This window comes from Chaetodon auriga, chromosome 20 (genome assembly GCF_051107435.1).
Source record: "Chaetodon auriga isolate fChaAug3 chromosome 20, fChaAug3.hap1, whole genome shotgun sequence".
Taxonomy (NCBI): domain Eukaryota; kingdom Metazoa; phylum Chordata; class Actinopteri; order Chaetodontiformes; family Chaetodontidae; genus Chaetodon; species Chaetodon auriga.
In genome coordinates, this window is record NC_135093.1 from 13,498,038 (window position 1) to 13,523,577 (window position 25,540).

Consider the following 25,540-nt stretch of genomic DNA (forward strand, 5'->3'; position numbering starts at 1 on the left):
GATTGGTTCGCTTTTCTTCTTCTTCTGTGGCTTGTCTGTGGTAGGAACTTTAAGGTTGAACGCCATCTAACGGTCTGGCATATGAAGTGCAAATGGTACACTTTATTTGTATTGCGTTTCGATCAGTCACGTCATTCATTCCTCACGTAATATTTACACAGACATGTAAATGTCTCACGCTAAATGTCATGTCACATCAGGCAAATTAGTGTCACACTCTTGAACATTTCTTAATGTTCTTAACCTGTTCTACTTGCTTATTTTTCCCCAAGATTTCATCAGTCTGTTCCTTCTCTGTCTTGGCTCCCATAATTTTCGGATAAACATGATGTTGCTGGCTGTCCAAAGCTTTCAGTGGATGTGCATCTTCGACTAAAAAAAAAAAAAAAGAAAAAGAAAGAAAGAAAGACACTGCTTACACCAAGTAAAATGACTTAATTTATTTAAAGTTAGCGCAGTTGTTTACAAACCATAATACTTTTGACATGATGACATCTTATTTTAAAACTATCGCTGATCATCAGTGGGACCTGGACTAAACTGTCCTGTACATGTCAGTTTTTAAATCAATTTGAGACATTGTCATGAAGTGTTCATTAAAAAAAAAAAAAAAAAAAATGCATGAACAAATTGGAATTTGATAGAAATCAAATGAAGAGTTAACAAAATCCTAGAAGTATGTACAAAGCAAGAAAGAAAATAAAGTACATGTCGAGTAAAAATCTGGATTTACACCTAATTACAAGAGAAAATTACAATTTTTATAGGTTAAATTAAAAAAAAAAAACTTTGAGAGAACTTTTTATTTTTTTCCTTATTTTACAATGCAATTATTGCATAACGCTGATGCTGTCATGATACCCTGCAACACTGACAGTTTTTAGTGTGGTGAAACAGCCTCTGTCTGTCTGCTGCATCAGTCCAAGAAGAAAATGTTGTTGAACTGCGTTGCACAAAGCCTCTTCACCTCCTCTGTAGCGGGGAAAAGACAAAGGGCATTAGGGGTGAAGCAGAGATTAAATATCAAGGCGGATAGTCGATTGTGGAGTTCATGACAGATTCAGTCGCTGCCAGGTGGTGGAGACATACCATTGACTTCGATCAGATTGGCGTTCTTCTGATTCAGGATCACATACAGTTCTCTCTGGTCTGACTTCTTGCCGACTACCCAGTAGTCTGTCATTGCTTTTACGATGATTTCTTCATCTTCATCCACCCTGGAAGACAAACAAAGAACTAAGCGTCATCAAATTATGGCAGGTATCACAGTCACAGCAGCTTCTTTGTACTTTAAGGTAACTGTACTTCTAATATTACGTCTTTACTGCAGACAACAAAATGTCATTTAAGTCATGAAATGCAATATTTCTTAAGGTCTGTGTCTGATATGACTTACAGGTCCAAACATTTAACTTCACACTAAAACACAATAGAGATCCACATGGAACACCTTATATTTCAACCTCAAAATAGTGCTATCAAGGTAAGAACATCTATACGACATCTGCACATGAAGAGGAACTGATAGACACGAGCACAAACTCTATGAATGTTGATTCCGCTGTCTGAGCTACAGACTGAAAATGAGACTTTCACATGACTACAGTCTCATGACTGTTTCAAAAGAGGTTTGAGTTTCCAATGTTCCCCGAGGCATCACATTATGCATGAAAATGACAAAGCTGTGCTGATAATGTTTTCTTAACTATAATGAACTGTATCCATGTTTTGATTTGGCGTTTACAAAGCCAGTGTTGTCTGCTGTACCTGGCAAAGTCACAGTTGATGTCTCCCAGGATCTTCATGAGGTCAGGGTGGACAGAGGTGAGGCAAACACTGGCAGTCTTCCTCATGTGGATGGTGCTCTTCTCCGCCAGGTTCATGTGGTTGAAGTAGATGAACTTAAACTGGGGCTCCTTCTCTGGCCTGAATGGACACACAATTACAAAAAAAAAGGATTAAGGATTCCAGTTCTGGTGGAAAAGACACATTTCCTATTACGTTTTAACACTGAATCTAGACCTGTGGCCTCTGTGTACTTCAGTAAACACACATCTTTAATGTGTGATACAGTAAAGCCAAATCACTCTGGACGATAACATCCACCAAATAGCCATTTGTGCATTTTAATTAAGCCCACTCCATTGTCCACCCACATTAAAGTGAGCTGAGGATACAGCTTTTAAAACAGCTTTCCTGACAATAGCACTGTAATTGCATCTCTACTATATGTGTCCAAACAGGCCATACACCTGATTTTTATCTGTGCTGTGTCTAATTATTTACAGTTCCACAAGGCCAAATCAGGACGCAGACCTGAATGCCAGCTGAGGAATTTGGAACGGCATTATTAATTCAGTTCCTCACTAGGGTGATTAAAAAAGGAGCCCATCAAATTGCCCGGGCCAGGGAGTGTAGTCTTGGATTACAGGCGAGAACGTATCTGAAGCTAACTGCTGGGGTTAAAGGAGAGCGGGCCAGGATGCCAGTCTTTAAAGCTACTCTGCTTGAGTTACCCCTAAGTAGTGCCCTGATGATATCCAGTGTTTTAGAGTCTCATCTATCACTGCCAGCCAGGCAGAGTTTATACAAAGGATCAGCTGCAGATTGATGACAAACAACATGGCTACTGCTAATCATTGGACTTCATTGATCATTTCTCCTGCCACTGTTCCACAGTGTCTCTAATCCTTGACAATGTTCTATTTGCCTGTACATGATGTAGCACTAAGACCTGATTAACTGATTAGTCAACAGTAGGGCTGCAGCTACCAATTATTCCTTTAAACACTTGTTTTCCCAAATACTCAAAAACCTAAAAATATCCAGTTAACCATTAAGTAAGACCAATAGCCAGTTCTTACAATTGAGGGGATGAAACGGGAATGTTTGGCATTTTTACAAGTAGGGACATTTTTAAATGTCTTACACTTCCAACTTCTCAAACATGAGCATTTGGCAACTTTTCACAATTTTTTAACACTTCCCAAATTAAACGATAGATGGGGGAAAAATATTAAATTAATCATTTGTTGCAGCCATAATTAGACAGATTTTCAACTGACCCTGATATCCTGCGGTTAATGGTGAACTGTTCACATATGTCAGACGCCAGCAAAGTGAGCTGAGGGCCCACCAAGCCGTCCAGCTGTTCACAGAAGTCCCTCGTCAGCTCCACAGAGGCTGAACAGAGACGGAGGAGAGAAGACAGTCAGCCATTATGGGTCATGAGCTGAAGAAATTGTAATATTTTAGTTTTATGTGATCAGCCAAGTGGCTGAAATAGTAGACAATAGTAAAATAAAATTACCAAGGAAAAGGGAAATGAAAGTTAACGGCATCGTTTAAGTGGGTGGGCGACTGGATGCACACTTACCGCTGATCATAAAACAAGCTGCAGCGCTCATCGCCTGGAACAGAGCAGATCAGTGCAGGTGAAACGCAGAATCAAGGTCACACAGGTTAGAAATTACATTAATGTGATGATGAGCACCGTGGGACGTACTTCATCATTTTAAAATTCAGCTGTCTAATCCCAAAAAATCCATATCGTCTGATAGAGCAGTGGAATATTTCATCCTAAACCTGCTGTTCATAAACAAATCCTCCAGTCGCAGATTACGACAAAGACCAACAACTTCCCCCTGTTTTAATACATTAAAAAAACTCCTCTACGTGTATGAATTACTGACTGAATGAAGCCTGTGGGCTGCCATGAAAGAGCAGACCATGTCGACTCTACCTTACCTTGTAAACAATGAGATGCAGCTCCTCATAGCCATCCTCTGAGCTGACAAATATTTTTGGAAATCTGAATTTGGCCTCTGGATCTTTAAGATTGGTCGGTCCTGTCAAAAACCTGGAGAGAACGGAGGACAGCACGGCTGGATAAATATCTTAATTATGAGTCTGAAAATCAACATGGGCAAACATTATATCTGCTAAACACCAGTGCGTTAGTATTGTCATTGTTAGCATGGTAACACTAGCACTTAGTTTACCCAAGTACAGCCTCACGTAATATAAATAATCAATTGTTCATCAAAATTTAAACCACAGGGGATCCTGAATATCTACATTAAACATCAGCGAAGTCAGGCTTTGTTTTTTTCTATGACATCATGTGTTCGTGTTTTAAATGCTACTACAGGGGGGAGGTTTGGCCTGATGTTGGCACTAGAGCAAAAGGTTGGGGGAGGGACCCTCCTCCTTCCAAGACAGCTAGCTGTTGACAAGATATCTTGGACCAAAGGGTGGGATGGACTAAATCAAACCTAATCAAGCAATTAACATACAGAACGAAAGAGATTCATTAGTTCAGTTGTAACACGGATCAGAAGCTGCTATTCCTCCAAGACTGATCCAAAAGACAAGACCACAAACTGAACAAAGAATTCACTGTTGTACTGTTAACACACTGGATTCCAAGGATGCCACTTAATAGTAACCATTTGCACTGGGACACATGTCTGTATGCCACATGTGACTCTCTGGCGCAGCTTTGCCTGCACAGACCTCCAAGTGCAACTGTGACCTACTTCACTGTACCCTGATCGGAGTGAGGCAGCACGCACACACAAGCACTTGTGCAAACTCTCTCTGGTTAAATATGTACACTGAAACTGAAGAGAAAGTGGCTTTTTTTGTAGTGATACTGTCGCCCCTTCTCTCTTATTTAAATAGTTTGACTGCATGCAAAATCTCATGACTGTCAGTGGATCAAAACCACATGACACTGGTGCACACGTGTATGCAAATGTAAACAGAGTGAGCTTTTTGATGCATACTGATGGACACCTTGTCCTTCACTGATATTATCCCACAGACTGCATCAACAGACATTAAAGCAAAACCCCAAATCCCGCTGGTTTTTATCCAAGCCTCTGCAGAGGAACACAGATACAGACTCATGGGATCAGGGACTTACCTCCCGTAGTGCAACAGATTCCCTGCGACCTCTGGCCTCAGAGGAGAGTCCCTGCCAGCCAGCTACGAGGAGAAGGGAGTGGGTTAGAGGGAAAATGTGTAGCTCTGAAAGCAATGTTCACAGATCATATTGAGGTCAGCTGTCTCTCTGTCTGGATCATAAAAACTTGAGCTCACATGGCATCATCAGGGAGGACCATTGCATTGGAAGCGCACACACTATCAGTGCTATGATGGTCATGTCATAACAAATATGCTGTGCAGGGTGTTTTCAACGAGCCTCTTTCCTCCATCCTACACAAACATGCACTGCTCCCTTTAATTGCATGCTCAATGTGTCTCCTATACTTCCTTTGGCTTCTCATTTTATCCGTCCCTCATGCGCTCCTCACCTCTGGTTCGGAGTGTCTGGGGAACAGCGAGGTGGTCAGGTACTTGTACAGGATCCTCATATCATCTTGTTCCAGTCCGCTCCTGCAGACCAAACCACAAGGACAAAATTCCACCTTACAACCTTCGCAGCACACCCACATCCCGTGTTTTGGTGTGCTGTACTTTTCAGTGCGCTGCCAACTGTGTTGTGCACCATGAGCTGGATATTAAAACAAAGTGTTTCCTGGTGGGAATAGCAGTTCAGCGGTGGTTGTAAACGTGCTATGGCGAACACTCCAGAGCAATGCCACTTAATTTAGAAAATAATTAAAGCGCTCTTCTCTGGCTGTCTGTCGAGAGCTCAAAATGAAAGATCATGCTGCTCTCGAGTCATTTCATTAGCAATCATGTAATCCCCGGGGCTTACACACCGCGCCAGGTGGCAAGTGACATGTCAGGGAGCACATTAACTGCAAAGAGGATTATGGGACTCGCCTATGTTTACCCAGCATGCCATGATGTGTTTGCCAAAGCCAATGCTGGGAGTTTGTTTATAAGTGTAGGGATGTATAATGTTGTCATGTAGGCTGTGCATTAGCACATAAAGTAAAGACACCCACAGGTGGATTTAAGAGACGAGGGCACACAATTCAAAGCAAAGTTGGTACCAGATAAGCTGGTCGTTATAGAGGAAGGCTGTGTATTTGATGAGACTGAGGCTCTCCTCCACTCTGTTGACGAACGACTGGATCTTCAGGTAGGTCATCTTGTCCAGTGGGAAGAAGCTGATGCCTCCAAATACGTCTAGTAGGTCGCAGGACTGCAAGTGGAGAGTCTGTAGATACTGGAAACCCCAGAATGAACACACAAACACAAACACACACACACACACACACACACACACACACAGAATATAAGAAGAGATAGGCCAGAGACACAGTAGAAGGAAAGTAGAAAGGGGTTAGTTTACCTGCCTACGAGTGCCTGCTTACAACGCAATAAAGACGGAGGAATAAGAAACTGACTGATGCTTTGTGGAGACGCTTGCATCATCCTTAGGCAGACACACTGACATTCAACCTCTGACAGGCACACCACAGCCTCTCTCTTTCTTTCTCTCTCTCCGTCTTTGGGTTACATGGTGCAGAGGCAAGCCCCTGATAACTTAAGACGGGTATTCCCTAATTAGAAATGAATCTTTTATACTTTCGAAAAAAAGTGTTTATCGATCCAGCGAGGTGACTGCGGCATGAAGCGAAGACAGCTAATGTGGGCAGATAATTATGAAGAAATCAGCCATGACTGAAAATGCCTTTTAAACAGCGTCGCCTGGAGTAACACGAGCAAGTGACAAAGAAACAAACACAGTCACTGAGCGTCCAAATACCATCAGTGGAGGCCAGCCCTTCCGTGTGTGCACATGCATGTCAAAGCAAAGTCAATACATGCTGGGCATGAAAATAAAATCGTATGATATAACCTCAGAGTTAACAGTAAAGATTTTATGGAGAGCTTTTTACCCTGTAGAAAAACTTTTCAAGCTTCTGAATGAGCAGCTCCACCCCGCCGGCGTCCATCGCTCTGCCAAATGTGCCATTGAAGAGCTACAGCACAAGAGAAAGTAATACCTGTTAGTTTGAGGTAGTGTGTTGGTGTAATTATATGGCGAGAGGGCTGACAGATTCAACTGAGTACACACTCACCTTGTACATACTGTAGCATTGCCTTACCACTGCACCATAAACAGTGTCCTACAGAGGCAAGAGAGCATAGTAAGTTTAAACTGACAACATCTAATGAAAGACATGCAGATGCTGATGAGCATCACGAAGCACTCACAAGTATTTCCTCTTCCTGATATTCTACTGTGGGTGGTTTACCATCTTTGTTTGGTTTCTCAATCATTGGGTTTCGAACTACCTGAGGAGTGAATTAGAAATACAAACAGCGGATAAAATCGGATTAGAGAGGTTAAGTTAAATTACCTGCCGAAGGAGGGTCGACAAAGTCGGGACAAAGAGTAAATATTGAACAAGTAATGTGCACGTAAGCCTTTAAGATACCATGACTATCCAGAAATTGTCCTCAGGCTCAAAGAAAAACTGTCGGTTCTTCTGTGTGTGCAGGGACTTAGCTGGTTTTGTTGGACAGAATGTCCTGGAAGACATGAGACATGAGTGTGAAAAGAAAGGAGACACACCTGAACAAGATGCTCAGACTTGATGCTTTCACAGACTGGCTGCTTACTGCAACATTTCCCTAATCTGTTATACTTCAGGTTTAAAATAATGACTTTTCTGTTTGTTTTAATGTAGCTTGTCAAACTGAGCAATTCATTAACATACATCACACAATGTAACTCATGTTAGATACTTCTTCCACATCTACAGTACTGAACTCTTTACCTCGTGAACTGTACAATGGCTTCACAAAGGCCCACGTTTCGGATCTTCTCATTCTTCTCCACATCACTTGGGTGGTAAAACAAAATCTTCTTCTCCTCCTGAAAAAATACAACCCTGAATTAGTAATACAATTACACCATCAACACGTTTTCCTCGTAACCAAAGTTAAAGAAGAACTGATCAAACTGATTCAGCAGGTAAACGCTGGACGTGTTTATCTGGGAATCAACCTCACCTCTCCTTCCCGGGGGCCAAACGTAGGGTTGTAAATGAAAAAACTGAGCAGAGACGGTGTGTACTGTTTCTCTTGCATTCCTGAGGCCATTCTGGGACTGCAACAGACACAGAGGGAAGCAGATAACGCCGATAAAAGATCTCTGGATTTCTTTAAAGTTACATAGACGTAAGCCTTGTATCATCACAAACATGCATGCTTTACCTAACCATCAGCATTAGTGTAATGTGTGTCTGGATTTCCTTTGCTCCAAAGGCAGTTTGGTTAGCATGCCGTGTGCCTGCAGAGTGGAGACAAACACATCACATACTGTAGCGTGACAAGTCTAGAGATAATCACTAACTTCTAACACACACACACACACACACACACACACACACACACACACACACACACAGTATAGCTGATGTGTATCAGGGCAAAGTTGGATTTAGACTTGGCATGCACCTATTTTATTTTCCAGATCAGTATGTAACTCAATTGTGAAGTCTATTGAAGTATTGCAAATGACGTAACCAACCCATGTTTCTTTGTTGATGTCAAAATTCAATATTGTGTTAGCAGATGCATTCATTCAGTCACTGCAGGCCACTGACTCAGCTTTTACTACCAAAACAATCCTTAGCTTTATGGTATTACATGAAAACTGTTGTGATTAGTTACAAGAAGCAACCTATAGAAATTTCAGCTTTCTGAAAACTGGTAATAAAAACGGGTGTAATCAATATAGACACATTTCCCAGTTCAATTTATTGCAGCTACGTAAAACTAATGAGAAATGCTTCTAATACAGTCATTGATATTAACGTGGTGGGCAAATTGTTAATATGAGGCAAAACAATTCACAAAGTCTCAGGCAGCTTAACTATAACATTCATGTGTTATGAGGTTATCAAAGTTTCGAATTTAATGCTAAAACCTTAACTTGCGAGTAAGCTAGCAGCCGTTAGATAAATTCAACAGAGGGAAAGTTCTGTGTTTCTTTTCCTTCGGTGCAGTACTTGAATTAGTGATACTTCTCACCTCTACATCTACCAGGTATGTTTCCTTCCTACTTGTTTTGCATTTTGTCGCTGCCAGTGTGAGTACATAAGATGATGTGGATTTCGCAACGTTAACTGATGTCATTCAACCGGTGAAGTCTGTGCGAGCTGAGCTAAAACCCGGAGAGGAACAACCCTTTACACACGAGCTAACTTAGCTGTTTTTGTAAACTATGATTCAATGAATTGAGAATACAAAGTGACGCCTGTGGCTCTGTAAGTTAATGAGTACAACTACTTGCACTTTAACTGACCACCAAGCAAGCAACCCGCCGATGTTCAGCCAGTTTGAGTAGCTAGCTTGCTAGCTAGCTGTGCTAGCAGTAGAGTTGTATTTGCAGAGATTCAGGAGGAGAAAAACTGTGATGATAACATAGTAACATGGCGGTAACACTCACCTGACAGAGCCCAATACGTTCAGATGCTTGTGGCTACACGTTGCGTATACAAAAAGAAAAAAATGAGGAAATAAGTCAATGAGAGGAGATGCCGCATTATACTCTACATTCTTAACTTCCTGTTTTTGACAGCGCGGCGTCACAAGTTCGACTGCTCGGGTAAAATTCAAGCCACATAAAGGTTCCGAGGCAAACATGAGGCTTTATGAACTGTGGAATAACTTTTGAGTTTTTAAATTACTTGGAATGTGCACTGATGTGTTCATGCAATAGTATTTGTACTAAGAACTTGGTGTCAGTCAGGTTTTATAAGATACACTTGTTTGCGAAGAGGTTTTAGTCCTCATTGTACACTAGAGGTTAAGAGGACACTTTATTTCAGCTAAGAAAGAAATTTCCACACATCTCCCCCACACTTCATGTTAACTCAGCGAAACACTTCTTTGATCTCATCTTAAGTTTGTTCTGGTCCATGGCTTGTTGGGCCTTTCATTTGAAGACATCCCTCTGCAACTCAGTTGCACACTGACTGGATTTTTTAACAAATCATCACATTAGGACTTCTGTTGCATACTATCAACTTTTGGAAGGTTCTATCTGCTGCTTTAATGAGGTTGCATATTTACTTTCACATCAATCCCTTTATTGTTTTATTTCATATCTTCATAAAGAAATATAAACCTTAAAATTCCTGACTAAACTAATGCTAAATCCAAACTGCTCAATTGTAAACATTTTAGTTCCACCAATACAATAAAACAGAATGTGATAACTTGGAAAAAATGAGCTCCATCGTTGCCATAATTAGTCTGCACCCATGTTTGTCTCTAAACATCGTCTTGTCTTCTCTGTCCAGTGAAGACATGATTCTGTGTTTGTATTTGAAGAACTTCATATTAGAATATGATATAGATCATATTTGTACAATTTTCTATTCATGGGTAAGAATCAAATATTGCATGACATGGAAAGAAAATTAAAAATATATACAGCATTTTACAAGGAAACGTTTCATTTGCATGTGATATTCAGACATGCAAAACTAATTGGATAATGCTTTTATTCCCTGCTTTCAGTCATGTTGTTAATGTTCTTGAGTATGTATTTGTACAGTACATTCATGTATTAATGTTGCACATAAATGAGCTTTTTGCTGGAGTATTAAATGAGGAATGACGATAAAGGGGTGATCTATGTTTCCACATGTTTATTAATCCCATTGATTGTCAGAGGCGGTGTGCACAGAAAAGAAAACATGGACCAATACAGTGGAAATTAAAGGTCGATTGTCTTTAAATGGACAAAAGGTCATTCAAAAACAATGAGCGCACACAGAGTATAGTAGAAAACAAAAGAAATCTCTGGGAATAGAAGATGGAACCAGAAGACTCCAAGGGTGGGTGGAGGACTGAAGACCTGAAGACTTGAGCTCTTTTCAGCTGTGAAACTCAAGACAGGACCATAGTCTGGAATTCTAGAGAAAGAAAAGCATGTTGACACGGCCATGATGTGTAAATACACGTTTGCCTTTAACTCAAAATCACAGAGCCAAGAAAGTTTCAACCTTATGTGGAACTGATAAACATATGATTGAAAATAAAAAGAAGCACAGAGTAAAAATCTTTAAATTTATTTTTTTTTGATTGTCCAATTTGTCCTATTATGTTAGATGGCTGAGCTCAGATATTTGCTGGTTACTGGATGATGGGCACAACTGGGATAAGCATCTAAAGGTCATGACTTCTCGTGTCATTGCAGATGGTTTCTATACTGATAAACCTGAAACAACATGGCTGCACAAACCATTTCAATCACTGCACCAAATAAACGCTGAAGAAACGTTTTATCATTTTAACTCTGAGCTCAAAAGATGGATTTAACCAAACATTTATTGTGAAAATGCTTAAGTTATTGCTCTTTTTTGTTGTCATAAAAGCAGTTTTTTAACATCAGAATCAAAATCTTAAGTGCATGATTCAAGATCTCATAAATCTCTTGCGTGAATCTCACTTCCTATGAATTCGACCTTTAACAAGACTGACTATATCAAAGAGTTTTAATCTTAATGTTTCAGTTAAACCTCAGTGACCAGAACCAAGTACACTGAAACACTTTGAAAGTGAGTAAACTTGACTGCTTTTCTGCAGTAATAATAATAATGCACTTTATCAGTAAATGCTCTCAACTGCATAAAGTCAGCTGGCTCTTATCAGTTGACTCCACCCACTGAGATTCAGTCCAACCAATGAGATCATTTCTGCCTACATCGTGAGTTTGTACAAATACAATCTGAGAAATCAGATACTGACCCTCTGCTCCAATTCTGCCATCACTGTCATCATCAGCTGCTGAGATGAAGCTCTTGGTTTCTGCCTCGGTCAGTGTCCGCGCCCCGGGGACGAACCGCTGCAGGAAGAACCTACGCGCGCGCACACACACACACACACACACACACACACACACACACACACACACACACACACACACGTACAAACCGTGGTGCATAGAAAAACATAACCACACCAATTCCTAAATTGCACGGCTCAAGTCGACCCTCAGCTGTGGTCACACAATCACACAAAGGTGAATTATGTAACACAGATGAAATAATGGCACTTTGCCCATCGTGGATTATTAGGAGACAGCTTAATGGTGTCATCCCAATAATATCACTGTGTGATTTATTGTGCTAAATCTCTCTGTCTGTCAGACACAAATGCACACCAGGCTGCTCTGTAACTCACTCCAAATAATTCTATATGAAAATGGTGATACTGCAAGTATAAAATTTAAAGCAGCTCTGTATGTGGTTGCATTGTATTCAGTTAGGATATGGGTAGACATGCAGGAGATTAGGTCAGTATACCAGGGAAGTGTTGAGGTCTATCATGTCTCAGAGGGAGACATGATAACTATCTAACTATCATTGTTTCACACACTTGAGCTCAGACTCCTCGATGTAGCCGCTGTTGTCCTCATCGAGGATCTGGAAGACATCTTTGACTTCCTTGGGGGTCTTTGAGGACAGGCCACACAGCTGGAAGAACTTCTTGTAGCAGAATGAGTCCGGAGCTGGAAACACACAATAAACACATATTAACACACAACATTAGATTTAAAAAAAAAAAAAAAAGAACAGAAGCAAGAATGGCGAGCTGACCCGCGGGGTTGGCTATGTTGGGAGCTGATGTGGAGATTAAAACAGCATGTGGCTGCTGTCCAGGTGGGAGATTTTCCTGCCCTGTTTTTTATCTTTTAAGTCCAGTAGACACACGCCTCCACTAAAACAGACAAGATGATTGAAAATCTTTCCAAATGCAGATTTGGTCACAATTCCGTTAAAGCTGGATATGACTTTAGTGGAGAGGATGCTGCACAATATTGGAAACGACACAACCTCAGAGGAGATTATGCACCTTTTGGAGGAAAGCGTTATGAAGATGTGCAACACAGATTAAGACCAGGTCGGCTTCATGGATCAGGATTGTTGTGCATCTTATTATAATTAAGTGTGAATTTAGTTAGTTAAAGCTACCTGTGATCCATTATTATCATAAGCTGAAGTCATGCGTGCACTCTGCATAATATGCTTGTGGGTATTTGAATACTGAGTAGTTTCAAATAGGGAAGGGCTTGTGTGTGTGTGCGTGTGTGCGTGTGTGTGCGTGTGTGTGTGTGTGTGTGTGTGTGTGTGTGTGTGTGTGTGTGTGTGTGTGTGTGTGTGTGTGTGTGGAGATGCTACCTTGACAGTCCTTGACAGCATTTTCAATGGCCTCAGCTGAAAGGATGGAAGTGAGCGACATGTTGGTCCTGTAGGGTCAAAGAAAAGATCTGTAAATTATTCACACACACACACACACACACACACACACACACACTTTCTCTCTCTCAGACGCACTTTTTTTTGTCACCGTGCTGGATTAACTTTTCTGTATTTGCAGGTGTATCTGGGTTAATATTTTGATCCCATCAAAGCTCATATTTGTCTGGCGACTATGCTTGAGTTGTCCGAAAAATAAAGTAGAGAATCAGTGAAACCACAAATTTAAACGTACTTAGCAAATTCAAAAAGATGTACTGCATGCTGCCTCGGTGTTTTCATGTCACAATAATTATGTTATTATCTCAGCCTGGTCTGATTTCCCCTGGTGGTCTCTTAATTACTGAGGCTATTTGCTGCCCTTGAACTGCTTTGGTGATTGGCACTTAAAGACATACATAAATGATTGGAGTGGGGATATATTACATTTTATAGATCTTATTTTATTTAAATAATCCTTTAACAGTGTTAACCAAACAAACTGTGAAAACACAGCCTCACCCCAATTTTAATTAAAGAATTGCTTAAGAGGTAAAGAGCAATTACAGCCAGCGACGGTGCTTTTTGCAAGAATGAATGAAAAATCTAATCTGGCATCATAAAAAGTTTAAACATCTTTTTGTGTAATGAGCTTTTTATGTTGTACTTGTCATCTCTTAGGAATACATCTTTTATCAAGTCATCTACCGCTCAGTTTGTCCTCTCAGTGGACACTGTGGAGGATTTGGTGGCAAATCGGTGCACATACAAAATTCAGGATAAGCAAGGCTACAAATTGTATAAACCTCTGCAAAAGTGACAAACAATATAATACAGGCTACAGTTCTACTGCCCGCCAAGCCTCACAGAGCAGGCAAGTACAGCACACCTGGCCAACACCTGTGTTCTCCCTGTGCAGCTGTGGGACTCACCGCTGTTGGCTCGGCTTCCTCTCCGTCCAGGTTCAACGCAGCAGCAGGTAAGGCTTTGTGGTGCTCTGTCACAGCTGGCTCGCTCTTATATAGGCCGGGGTGGATGCGCCGACGGATGCTTGAGTTTCCAACCTGTCCGCGGATCAAATTCCCCCTCAGCCAGTCGCCTCCTTCTCGTGTTCCTCACCTGCTCACCTGGCCAATTAGCCTGCAGTGTTTATATCCGCCACGCGCTGCTCTCTGCTCTCCTTTACTGTCATAACACAGCGGTTTGTGTCCAATCAACTTTTGACCTGTGTTACATCTCTCTCTCTCTCTCTCTCTCTCTCTCTCTCTCTCTCTCTCTCTCTCTCTCTCTCTCTCTCTCCCCCACCCTTACCCTCTTCTGCATCCTCCCCTCTCCCTCTGTCTGTCCCTCTCTCTCTCCAGGTGCGCGTGGAAGCTTACAGACATCTCAGATTTAATCAGTCCCCTCTTCTCTCTTTGGTTTTAGTGAATAATCTCCTAAATTCAGATGATTATAGAGCGCACCAGGTCATAAATCATCTTATGACTCTCCGTGGGATTGTTATCCTCATCAGTAATCTTACATTATGTGTGACTCTCATATTCATAATCTTTGTCAGTAAAAAAAAAAAAAATAAAAAAAAATCAGAACCTCACTGTCTGAGTGTTTTTGGATGGATTTTATTTACCTTTAATTTATTTACCTGAATACGCAGAAAGAACTACTCTACTTTAACTATTAGTTAGTAGATCACTGCTGTTTCCATCTAAGAATTTTTATTTTTTATTTTCACAGGGGTTTGCACCTGGTCACCATGACAACTGACCATGCACGCTGTAAACTGATGAGTGGGTTGTCTGCAGAGGGAGGCCTCTCAAACCGTCTGACACAGCAGCGTCTCTGGTGAATCCAGTCAGCACTAATGGCATTAGCAGAGAGGCGGGGGATGCTTTTTGTAACGAGAACCAAGGGAATAAATCTCATTATTCTTCGAAGTATCAAAAGCAGTGAAGCCCTGACTTAACACGATGTGAGTGACAGCTGTCACTCAGGTGACTCCCAGCCACTTGCTGCACCAAAAGGGCGAACTGTGACACTCACATGAAGGTCAGAAAAACATATTTACTGTGTTTCCAAGCCTCCAAGTGTGCAATGTAGTCTAAAACATCAGAAAAACACGTGACAAATACGAACACCTGAAAGCCTTGTGACTTACTGACTGATCAGAGGCGCCACCTTGCGGCTGCGTCTCATCAATGCAGACTTAAGGAACGAGGACTTAAAGCCTCACCACATATTGTAGGAGATGAGAGCTGGATTAAGTAGGGCAGGAGTTGCATGCGTGCCAGTGTGTCTATGAATGTGGGTCTAGATTAAGAAGTTAAATCTTGTGTTTTTATTATTTTATTATTTCTTATGTATCACACCACCGCAGCTGGATGAGGCTTCCAACAACAGCCGGTCTTAGTAGTGTAAAAGGCAAGTTTTGATCACACATTCTTCCTCTTACAAGTGAAAATATGAATTCATAAAAAATAAATGCAACGTTGGTCTTTGCACACTCGGGAGCTTTTCTGCTACAGCCTGACTTTGTAATTCACATTGTTGAGTCACTTTGCTGACAAGGTGACTCTTCTCCACTTGTGTTGCTGTTACATTCAATTAGCATTTTAGCTAAATGATTTAGCATCTCTGTCACTTGTAGCTACAGTGGTTGATATTCAGCAAAGTCAGCTTTTAAGTGGATTCATTGAGATAAAATGGTCAGATTTATTGTAAAATGTGTTTCCTATACCCGGATTCATCGTGTGACTCCTCTTCTTCAGTATCAAGACCAATTCCTGGACTTCCAGTGTGTTAGCTTTAATGTCAAAACTATTATTTGTGACTTTCTTCCTTCACAAGAGTATTAATGACCAAGGTCAGACTTGCGTTATTGAAAAAGAACCTTTATTGTTTTCTCATCGTCCGTCCGTTTCCCATAAAAGTGCATCATCTGATCTCACGGTAAGCAAAACTCACATAGTAAAACGACGACAGAAGTGAGAGAGAGAGAGAGAAAGACACAAGTCAACCACGCCATACACTTAGTCAGGTACATTCATCGTGGACAGCAAAGGGGTGAGCACGGCCAGAGAGAGAGAGAGAGAGAGAAGTTTGTCTACGGTCGAGGGGAGGGGTGAAAGGTCAGGTGTATAAAAGTGGTGTAGAGAGTTGAAGAGAGAGAAAGTGAGAGGGAAGAGGAGAAAGAGAAGAGTATGTCTTGGCTCAAGTTGTTCCTTTAGAGTGGTGAAGTAAGATATTGGTCAGCTCATTCATTTAACTCTTGACCAAGGCAGCAAACTCTGCAGGGAGAAAAAGACAGAGAGCGTTATTTCGCAGCTTTTGGAGGGTTTTTGTATTTAGTTGAAGTCTCTAATTCTGGTTCAAAATCAAGAAAAAGTCGCAGTAAAAATGGACTTTTCTCTCACCATCAACTCCGATCTTGCCGTCACCATCAGAGTCACCGGCCTTAAGAAACGCTTTGGTCTCAGCGTCGGTGAGAGCTCTGGCAGAGGCAGCGAAGTTCTGCAGGAACAGCCTGAAGAGGACGATCAGAGAAATATTATTACAGTACATCTGCCTTTAGAGCAGGCATAGGCCTCTAAATGTTTCTTCTGCAGGATCACAGTGTATTTTTTGCGCTGAATTGATTGGTTTTTGAGAGTTTTGAGGAGCTAATCTTTCAGAAAATCTACAATGCCTCGCTGTATAATTTGGGATTTCTGAATAAAATGCATTTAATTTGGCCCAAAATTTCAAGCTGGCTCTGTCTGTTCTGTTTTCTCCTCTCCTTCATGCCATCCTACACCGGAGGAGAGACCCGGCAGGTCACTTCAGACATCAATGCACTGTGGTCCAGAGAAAGATGCTCAGAGAAGCTTGAGGTGAAATCTAAGAAATGGTGCCTACTTCAGCTCATCCTCCTCAATGAAGCCACTCTTGTCCTGGTCAATGACAGCGAAGGCCTTCTTGATGTCATCAGCGCTCTTGCCAGCCAGGCCGACCTTAGCGAAGAAGTCCTTATACTTGAAAGAGTCAGCAGCTGTGAGGAGACAGAGACTTTGTATCACACACGGGCTGCGGCTGCTTTTGGGGCTGCACCGGCTCTTGTTCGCGGGCAGCTGGTTGCTGTCCATCCACAGACCTCTGCTGACTGCCATTCAGCATTTTAGCTTAATTTGCAGTGGTGGAATGTAACTAATTAAGTACAATTTTGAGGTACCTACATGAGTATTTCTGTTTTATGCAACTTGATACTTCTGCTCTACTACAGAGGGGAATATTGCAGTTTTTACTCCTCTACATTTTATTTGACAGCTTTAGTAACAAGTAACTTTTCCAGATTCAGATTGTAAATGCAAATTAAAATGAATTATGTAGTAGATCATTATAAAAAGTAGCTAAATCAGCTCCACCATTACCAGCTTCAACATTAGTAAGTAATGCTTACACATGAATACATTAATTATTACAGCTATAAAATATGATATACTATTCTCAGAGGTACTTTTGTTTCTGCTAAGACATACAGAAATGACATTAAAGTCACATTCGGCATGCTACTGATGCAGCCTCGAGATGCGTTTAAAAAGCCACCCCTGCAGTGTTAGAGGCAGCAAAGATGCAAGGAGCATCTTGTGAATGGTTTTAGCTACAATCTGGAAATGTGGCTCCTTACTGGCACTACAAATAAGTCAAGTAAGAATCCATCTTATTTGCTAGTGCTAGTGCATGTGAATCTACCATCTAGGCTCTCCTAAGGTGTAATACTGCATGCTGTGCCGTTCTCATGGTGGGGTTTACCTTGGCAAGCCGCGAGGGCTGCAGTGATGTCAGCGTCATTCAGAATACCAGCGAATGCCATTTTTAACTGAGGGACGAGAGCAGAGGACAAGTCATCAGTTCATCAGTTCAGCTGCTGCAAATCAGACAGGATGAAGCAGTTTTACTCTGAATCTAAGCATGCTAAGTTCCCTCACTGCACTTCACAATACAGCATTAACAAAGTTTGTTATGCCATGCAATATATTTTACAGTTCCTCTCTGTGAGTATTCCTTCCTGGTAGCCCCAAAAGACAAGGCACAAATGATCAGAAAAGGTAGTCCAATTTTTCCAAAACCAAGCCCTCCAAGGCAAAAGATCAAATATCCTTTGCAGCTGTGGTTGGTTGGCAATTTTTTTTCCCCCATTTGGTTCCTTGGTTAGTCCAAAGCCAAACTCTGAGCTTCTGATGTTCAGAATCTGGCCCTGTGCGGCCCTTTCCTCGATTTATATCCCATTGCATGAAGTTGAAGCCCTGAACCACTCTTTGAGTCAGGCAGTAGTGCCTAAAGGTCTGCAGCTCCTCAGTGAAACTCACCTTGGGGTTATCTCTAAGACTAGAGTGGATTCGCTCAGATGAATCTGCTCACTGCAGTGAACCCTTCAGCCACCCTCGCAAGCTTTTATACCTTCACTCGCCCGAAATATGATGCATAGGCTATGTAATGGACACTGTGTGCAAAGCAGTCAAAGCAGTCGGTCGAAAAATGTGTCCAGTAGACAGAGCTGTTCTATTTATATGCACATAAATGAAGATGCTTAAATGGTAGGCTAAGTGTAGGCCTATGCAAAAGTGCTTGATATTGCATGGGGCTAATAATATACGCTGCTGATTTTGGTGAAACGTACTCTGTGGGCATGTAGTTTTGATCTGCTAAACTGTGCAGAGCACCACGGAGAGAAGAATCAGGTACACTTCATGCTGTGTGTTGCAGATTATCAGACAGAACAAGTGAGTTTCTATCATGTAAGTTATTACAGCTGCTTATTCTGTCGTCAGGCAGGTTTGTTTAACAGTAACTAGCTCTGCCTTGTTGTTATGAATGTAATTCAGAGACTGTGATGTAATATCAGCATGTTAAACTTTGTGTCTGAGACTTTTCTGATGAGAAATGTAAAGGTCTTTTTATTGTGCCAAGCCCAAACATGGGAAATTTCCTCTACATAGTGATGGTTGTGATTGTGTGTATGACCCTTTAATCACCATGTGAGCCAAATATGTCCTCGAGAGTACTGCAAGACTTCCTTAATGAAAACTGATTATTAAAATACAGTCTAACTGTTTCTGATTATGTTGCCACCCTGTGCTTTTACACCATAATGTGGTAGTTAATTACCCTACACGTGTCCTCTGTACTGTTCTGGTGAGCCAGTGCACATTTGGCATGCGTAAAATGTCTGCAATGACTTTGCTGGCATTCCAGTGTCAGAAAAGTCGAATTGTTGTGATTGATTTATTGACCGACTGAAGAAAATATAAAATGTTTAATGATTAAGTCTTTTTATGTGTATGTCTTTTGATTGTCTTTTGCTTATAAAGCTCGGATCAGGAATTATCCAGTAACAAACGTTTCTCTGTTTCCAGCTTCGAGTACATGTGCAGAGTGTATGTGTTTCTCATGCTGCTCACAATCAAAATAAAATATTGCTCTGTTGCTGAATTTCCACGGTCTTCTCTCATCATTTTAAAGAACAAATAGCATTCATGGCCTCTGTTAGTAAAGTTTCTGCATCATTTATCTTCAGTGTTGCGTATATGGACCACGGAGCCAGATTTTCTTACCATAAGTGCGTCGAATTGGATTATTACATTTTTACAAACGCAAAGCCAGAAGGTGTCAGAGAGTGCAAGAGGAAATATGAAAAATGCAATGGAAGGATGATAATAAGATTTAGGACCTCACTATGAGCTACGGTGCCAAAGAGGAGAGGGGATTGGAGAACCAGTGGGATTCACTGAAATGCTGTAATGTAAAAGTACATCATCATCACCTGCTGACATGCAGCTGTAGACTGTTTGCCAGGTTTTATTTCTGGTCCTCTTACACCCATTCAGACCATTTCTCCTTATGGCGATGAAACTATTTGGGATGCTATTTTGGGAAACATTGAAAACTGATATCATCGGTATCCTCATCCTCATCCTCATTATCCCCCTCATCATCATCATCTTAATGCATCATCAACTTAAGCATCAAGTTGCACCGAGTTCTCACACTGCACCAAACAATGAAATTAAATGAGGAACAAGTCCAGGGGTCTTTCCATGCCCATATTTGCCCTGATGACGGCTGCAGGCTGCTATGCGCCTGTTGTACATTAGGTGGCAGTGTTGAGACGAGCCTGTGACTAATATCATATATCAGCACATTTTAATTGTCTGTACATCTGTCTGCACAACCGTCAGAAAACCTGTGTTAAAACATCCATTCATTTAATAAATTCTCACTTTTTTACAGCTTTGCTTTGAAACGAACTGATTTTAAATTTTACACACATATACTTTGTCACATCGTTCACTTCAGTGGTTTCAGGCGTGTGACGTCTCAGCAGCCACAAAATGTACTTAGTAAATATATTTTTTGTTTCCCTCTGCTTTTTCTTAACTTCAAATCCTCTTTAATGGTCTGTATAACTAATCTTTGGCCTTTAACATTTGCTGTGGTCAAATGAGGTCTCTCACCTCAAACGACTTGGCCATAGATACCGTAACTATTCCTGCCCTTCTTCGATATCAGGTTTAAATTACAAATATCTGTCTATGTGGTTGAGTGACCTGATGCAATTCATACAGTTAGAGAACATAAAATACTCACATAGGGGGTCCAGGGACAAACGCCTCCCCATAGGGGATCCGGTTTTGACACATTTATGTTAAAGTGGAAATTATGCTTGACACCCCTCAGCACTTATTCCCAGCATAGGAACTATTTAATGAGGTAGATAAGTAATGAACAAGCTTACATTTATTTTCTTCTTTCATATATTTGTATCTATGTCTGCTCTGTGCTAATTCATTATTTCATTATTTCTGTATCATTATTAATGTTTGTCAGTTTGTATTTGGTGCTCTGTTTCTCTGCCACTCCAAATGTTGAAAATGCTTTTGGTTTTAAGTCTTTAATGTATGTATAATATATTTAACATGTATTTACCTTGAAGATTGATGCAGGCATGTATGCATATACACACCTGTTTATATATATGTATGTACATAATGATACTGGTTATGGCTAAATGTAACCTCGCTGATAGTTTTTATATTTTCCTTCTGCTCCTCGAGGTGAGAGCCAACATTGCCAAGGAAAAAGAAAAAAAAAAAACAAATTACAAATATCTCAGAGCAATCAAGAGAGGCAATTTTGCCCTTCTCTGTGAACTTATGAAAGCACTTTAACTCTAAAGTTTCCCTAATGCTCCACCTGAGAGCAGGAGCCTGTTCCCTCATGCTGCAGCAGAAATAGGAGTGACCTATATTCTCTGACGTGGTGGCCTGCCATCTGAGAGAAAGTTGCAAATAAATGTGCTTCATTAACAGAAGTCCTGTAAATGTGCTGGCACAGAAACTCTATCCCGTCCCAGAGTTCCTCTGCTGGGTCACTGCAAGTGCTCCTCAGAGCAGCCACTGCTGACGCTCTGCCAGAGCTGCCTCGGATCCAACTGTGCCCTGCCTCTGCAATTCACACCAGCTCAGGGTTCCCAAAGGCTGCACAGCGACTGGTATTGATCCAGAGACTCCTGTCCTGATGTCATCTGCTGACTACAGCAGGAAGGCGAACAGCTTCAGAACAACTTCACAGAGAACAAATGTTGGTGGTACTTCATCCCCGTCTGTACTTTCAGTTTGGAGATACTTTTACTTCATTTTAATGTTTCCATTTTATGCTGTATGCTACTTCAGAAATGTTATTTTTATTTATTCAATAACTGTAGACAGCAGAGTCTACCGCTTACATGTTAATGCATCGGCAAAAACAATCCAATAGGCTTCATTGAAATGTTGAAAGGAGTACTTTTTCTTGTACTGCAGTATTTCACAATGTTGTATTGCTACTCTGACTTATGTAAATGACCCGAGTACTTCTCAGTTACATTGTAGAACATTACAGAGAAAGATTTTTTGTCTGACTTTTCAGAAATGAAATTGATGTAAAAAAAATCCATCCATATCTTTGTGATTGAAAGTAACTAAGTACGTTCACTCAAGTACTTTGGGTACAGTTTTGAGGTACTTTATTTGAGTATTTTCTGCTAAAACTATCTTAAAACGTATGTGCCTTTACTTAAATTTTAGTCAAATTTTGAATGCAAGACCTTTTTACTTAACAGAGTATTTTTACACTGTGTATTGTTACTTTTATTAAAGTAAAAATATAATAATGTGAAAAGTCATAGTTGTCTAACTCTAGCTTTTTACTTGGTGGCTGAATATCTTTACTTGTTACACTTTGAAGTTAAAACACTGCGTCTTTTATGGTATCACCACCTTCCTAAATGAAACTATGCTCGTCAATGATAAAAAATGCATTGTTAATGTTGTCTACAGACTGCGTCAGACCCATGTGGCAAAGAAAACGATGCAGTCTTTCAGTGAAACACAAGAGAGACGCACACTGTATATTCAGCCTGAGCTTGAACGCTGTGTGCAAACTGCAGATTGAATGTGATGCATTTTGTTTTCTATGAGGTGACTGCTGTGAATTAGAGGTAAGACAAGTCAAATCACTCTGAGCAAATACACTACAGGCTGTTTTATGGCCACAATGAGCTTGTTTAAGCCAGCATGAGCGAGTTTTATGGTGGTACATATTAGGAATAAAGTGCCTGTTAACATATTTTCTCTCGAAGAAATACTTCAAAGAAAATGGGTTGAATGTTGTGTACATGTTGTCTCAGTGTAAACATATAATTTACACCAAATTACTCCATGTAAGGTGTCAAATTGGGTTTGCCAGGATGTCAAACACTTCATTTGCACAGTGGAAAGTTGCTCATGCCGTTAATTGGAGAAACCAAAGCCTCCTGCACAGGCTGGAGCTCTCCAAGTGCTCAGTATAACATCACAACACGAAGCGCGTGAGAGAATTCTGCTCATCTGTCGACAAGCGTCTCGCTGGACGCAAGCAGGAAAAACCCACCAAAAATTGAAAAGTTTGTTTATTTATTCACTTTTCTGGCAGGGAAAGACACAAAACAGAAAGGCAAGATTTCATTTGTGGTCTGCTTTAATAACTTTATTACATTACTGTCTATTAGATCTATAACATATGTTGTTACTCTCAACACCTAAGAATCCCTGGATGAGTTGTTTACTTTGGCTAGTAAACATTATAAAAAGAGCCCCTCCCCACGATATTGTCACCATACAACAAATCACAAGGATCACATTGGATTTATGAAGACTTGACCAGCGCAGAAAACTCTGAAAGAAAAGGACAGACAGACATCGAGTTAGATATTTTTGATTCTGCTCTTTCACATTCATCTGGTAATAATCATCCTCTTATAATTCATTCAACTACAGACATGACTGAACACACTGAAGTGCTCTGGCTCTGACTCTTTCCATGAGGTGATTGTGGAGCTGCACTTAAGCACAGTCAGCACAGCACATTGACTTACATCGGCTCACCATTGCCTGCCATGTTTACACTGAAGGATGAGTTTTAACCTGAGAATTTATCCTGATTTTTCCTGTTCTGCTGATTGAGTCTGCTCACTCCTGATACGTTGTCAAGCTGCTAAAAGGGAAATTTTGGTCTTCATTGAAAGATAAAAGTGAAATTTATTCACATTTATTCCTACTGGCAAACTTACGTTGTAAGGTTAAAAAACATTATGCAAATCATGATTGGTTTTAGCCTATTATTTGCATTTGTTTTGTGCATTTGATAGCATGCTCCACCACCCTTTCTCCTTGTTTTTTTTTTTTTTTTTTTTTGCATTTATCTGGTTTTATCTGCAGTCACTTTCAGTGCGTCTTCATTGTTTGCACATGTCAGTGAGACACTAAACTTCCTGCATTATCTGTTTTTTCTGATGTTGGTTTTGTTTTTGTTTCTATTTCAGTAAATTTAATATTATTTCTTTCATAACTGTATTTCTCTATACTAAAAAAATATTGTTACTTGCTACAGTTAAAGATGAATAGATGCAGGGTAAATCCTGGTATCTGATTGACTATTTCTGCTCTTGGCATAAATATGACAAATTCTGTGATCACTTCAGAAATCTTCTTATTCCCACTCTGCAAAGACTTTTTTTTTTTTTTTCCAGAACAATATGTTTGATAAATCCAGAACAAAAGCAGATCCCTGATCAGCATCTGCAGTCCAAGTGCCCCTCAGATCTGCCTACCTTCCCAGCCGATCTTTCCGTCTCCATCCGAGTCCCCCTCCAGCAGGAAACCTCTGGTCTCAGCAGCAGTCAGGGGCCTCGCTCCTTTGGAGAAGTTCTGCAGGAACAGTCTGAGGAGGAGCAGCGATGAAGCACCACATTGAGAAAACGTAACATAATGGGAGCATTTCACAGTTATACAACAGCTCGATGAGATACAGCTGATAAGTGAATCATGCACAGAAATGTATACATTGATTTTACAGGGTGTTTTAAAACTTAACTGTAACTCATCCTGTTCTATGTAGCCGCTCTTGTCCTGGTCCAAAATCTTGAAGACCCTCTCGATCTCTGTCGGAGTTTTCTTGGATAAACCCACCGTTTTGAAGAACATCTTTGGGCTAAAGGAATCCTTCGCTGAAAGCAAAAATCACACCTAAAACTTCACAGCATTCAAATGATGATGTGCTTTACGTTGAGGTTTCATGCAACCTCAGTGAAATGCAAACAACACAAAGTCCTTACATCCCTTCAATTTACATCTTACATCCTTTTGATTTTAATGCACACTCAAAACACAACCATTTCCTGACCTTTGCAGGCATTAATAGCTGAAGTGATGTCCGAGGCAGCTAGAAAGTCGGTGATAGCCATGGTGCTGGAGGCTTTGCTGTAGTGGATGTTGCTGCCTGGTGCAATATGTGACCAATGATGGGCAGAAAGAAACTATTGGTGACAGTGAATAGGCTTCACCCTCCTGGTGTCAGAAACCACCAGTGTCCTTCTGTCCGCTGTCACCTACAGCTGACCACTTCAGCAAACTGTGTGTGTGTGTGTGTGTGTGTGTGTGTGTATGTGTGTGAAAGGGAGCCTGAAAGCCAGACAATCTTGTCATAGCACAACTGTGTTTTCTTGAGTGGTTTCTCCAAGGGTCAGAGGTCACCGTGGAAATTAAACCTACCTAAACAGACTCCTGTCAGGAAGCGTCTGTCTGTAAACAAAACAGCAAGTGAGTGAGGTTATATTTGGTGGATCTGGAGGGAACCTGGCTGGCCTGCATTTCCTCTTTGCTCGTGTTTCCAGCCACAGTTGCTGCCTGCTCGTGGTCGGCCCTGGCAGTGTTTCCGCAGGCTGTAAACATCCTGTTATTATGGCCTCTGCCACTTTCAGGCGCTCCACAGAGCTGTCTCCACTCACAGTCACCGCGTTCCCACATACAAAG

General features: G+C 40.9%; 4 protein-coding genes across 4 annotated transcripts; all 4 read right to left on the reverse strand.

The window, feature by feature from the left end:
* Positions 1-415: 415 nt before the first annotated feature.
* On the reverse strand, positions 416-9,528 carry ccz1 (CCZ1 vacuolar protein trafficking and biogenesis associated). The gene is made up of 17 exons (XM_076760772.1): positions 9,380-9,528; positions 8,143-8,218; positions 7,939-8,035; positions 7,704-7,801; positions 7,362-7,455; positions 7,138-7,218; positions 7,002-7,049; positions 6,819-6,902; positions 5,967-6,142; positions 5,319-5,400; positions 4,928-4,989; positions 3,748-3,859; positions 3,377-3,410; positions 3,066-3,183; positions 1,768-1,926; positions 1,090-1,217; positions 416-972 (listed from the first exon to the last, which is right to left on the reverse strand). The coding sequence occupies exons 2-17, from the start codon at positions 8,154-8,156 to the stop codon at positions 917-919; spliced, it is 1,443 nt and encodes a 480-aa protein (XP_076616887.1). The 5' UTR covers positions 8,157-8,218; positions 9,380-9,528; the 3' UTR covers positions 416-916.
* A 1,049-nt stretch (positions 9,529-10,577) lies between these two features.
* Positions 10,578-14,372, reverse strand: pvalb9 (parvalbumin 9). The gene is made up of 5 exons (XM_076759822.1): positions 14,111-14,372; positions 13,122-13,189; positions 12,319-12,451; positions 11,689-11,798; positions 10,578-10,853 (listed from the first exon to the last, which is right to left on the reverse strand). Exons 2-5 carry the CDS (start codon positions 13,180-13,182, stop codon positions 10,828-10,830), a joined length of 330 nt encoding a protein of 109 aa, XP_076615937.1. The 5' UTR covers positions 13,183-13,189; positions 14,111-14,372; the 3' UTR covers positions 10,578-10,827.
* A 1,682-nt stretch (positions 14,373-16,054) lies between these two features.
* On the reverse strand, positions 16,055-18,561 carry pvalb3 (parvalbumin 3). Its single transcript, XM_076760084.1, has 5 exons — positions 18,521-18,561; positions 17,964-18,030; positions 17,070-17,202; positions 16,589-16,698; positions 16,055-16,462 (listed from the first exon to the last, which is right to left on the reverse strand). The coding sequence occupies exons 2-5, from the start codon at positions 18,022-18,024 to the stop codon at positions 16,437-16,439; spliced, it is 330 nt and encodes a 109-aa protein (XP_076616199.1). The 5' UTR covers positions 18,025-18,030; positions 18,521-18,561; the 3' UTR covers positions 16,055-16,436.
* A 4,563-nt stretch (positions 18,562-23,124) lies between these two features.
* Positions 23,125-25,053, reverse strand: LOC143339074 (parvalbumin, thymic-like). Its single transcript, XM_076760083.1, has 4 exons — positions 24,912-25,053; positions 24,603-24,735; positions 24,340-24,449; positions 23,125-23,404 (listed from the first exon to the last, which is right to left on the reverse strand). Exons 1-4 carry the CDS (start codon positions 24,970-24,972, stop codon positions 23,376-23,378), a joined length of 333 nt encoding a protein of 110 aa, XP_076616198.1. The 5' UTR covers positions 24,973-25,053; the 3' UTR covers positions 23,125-23,375.
* Between the last annotated feature and the right edge of the window lie 487 nt (positions 25,054-25,540).

What these genes read in the sequence shown, in the direction of transcription:
- ccz1 (XM_076760772.1), bottom strand. An exon ending in TTGAAAAGTTTTTCTACAGG is followed by an intron (nt 6,143 to 6,818) that starts GTAAAAAGCTCT and finishes TGGGGTTTCCAG; the next exon opens with TATCTACAGACTCTCCACTT. An exon ending in ATCAACTGTGACTTTGCCAG is followed by an intron (nt 1,218 to 1,767) that starts GTACAGCAGACA and finishes TTTGTCTTCCAG; the next exon opens with GGTGGATGAAGATGAAGAAA.
- LOC143339074 (XM_076760083.1), bottom strand. Translation starts at nt 24,972, where the DNA reads ATGGCTATCACCGACTTTCTAGCTGCCTCGGACATCACTTCAGCTATT. An exon ending in ATAGAACAGGATGAGTTACA is followed by an intron (nt 24,450 to 24,602) that starts GTTAAGTTTTAA and finishes GCTCCTCCTCAG; the next exon opens with ACTGTTCCTGCAGAACTTCT. An exon ending in CGGAAAGATCGGCTGGGAAG is followed by an intron (nt 23,405 to 24,339) that starts GTAGGCAGATCT and finishes CTTTTCTTTCAG; the next exon opens with AGTTTTCTGCGCTGGTCAAG.
- pvalb3 (XM_076760084.1), bottom strand. Translation starts at nt 18,024, where the DNA reads ATGGCATTCGCTGGTATTCTGAATGACGCTGACATCACTGCAGCCCTC. An exon ending in AGCCCTCGCGGCTTGCCAAG is followed by an intron (nt 17,203 to 17,963) that starts GTAAACCCCACC and finishes GTCTCCTCACAG; the next exon opens with CTGCTGACTCTTTCAAGTAT. An exon ending in CGGCAAGATCGGAGTTGATG is followed by an intron (nt 16,463 to 16,588) that starts GTGAGAGAAAAG and finishes TTCTCCCTGCAG; the next exon opens with AGTTTGCTGCCTTGGTCAAG.
- pvalb9 (XM_076759822.1), bottom strand. Translation starts at nt 13,182, where the DNA reads ATGTCGCTCACTTCCATCCTTTCAGCTGAGGCCATTGAAAATGCTGTC. An exon ending in TGCTGTCAAGGACTGTCAAG is followed by an intron (nt 12,452 to 13,121) that starts GTAGCATCTCCA and finishes GTGTGTTTCCAG; the next exon opens with CTCCGGACTCATTCTGCTAC. An exon ending in ATCGAGGAGTCTGAGCTCAA is followed by an intron (nt 11,799 to 12,318) that starts GTGTGTGAAACA and finishes GCGCGCGCGTAG; the next exon opens with GTTCTTCCTGCAGCGGTTCG.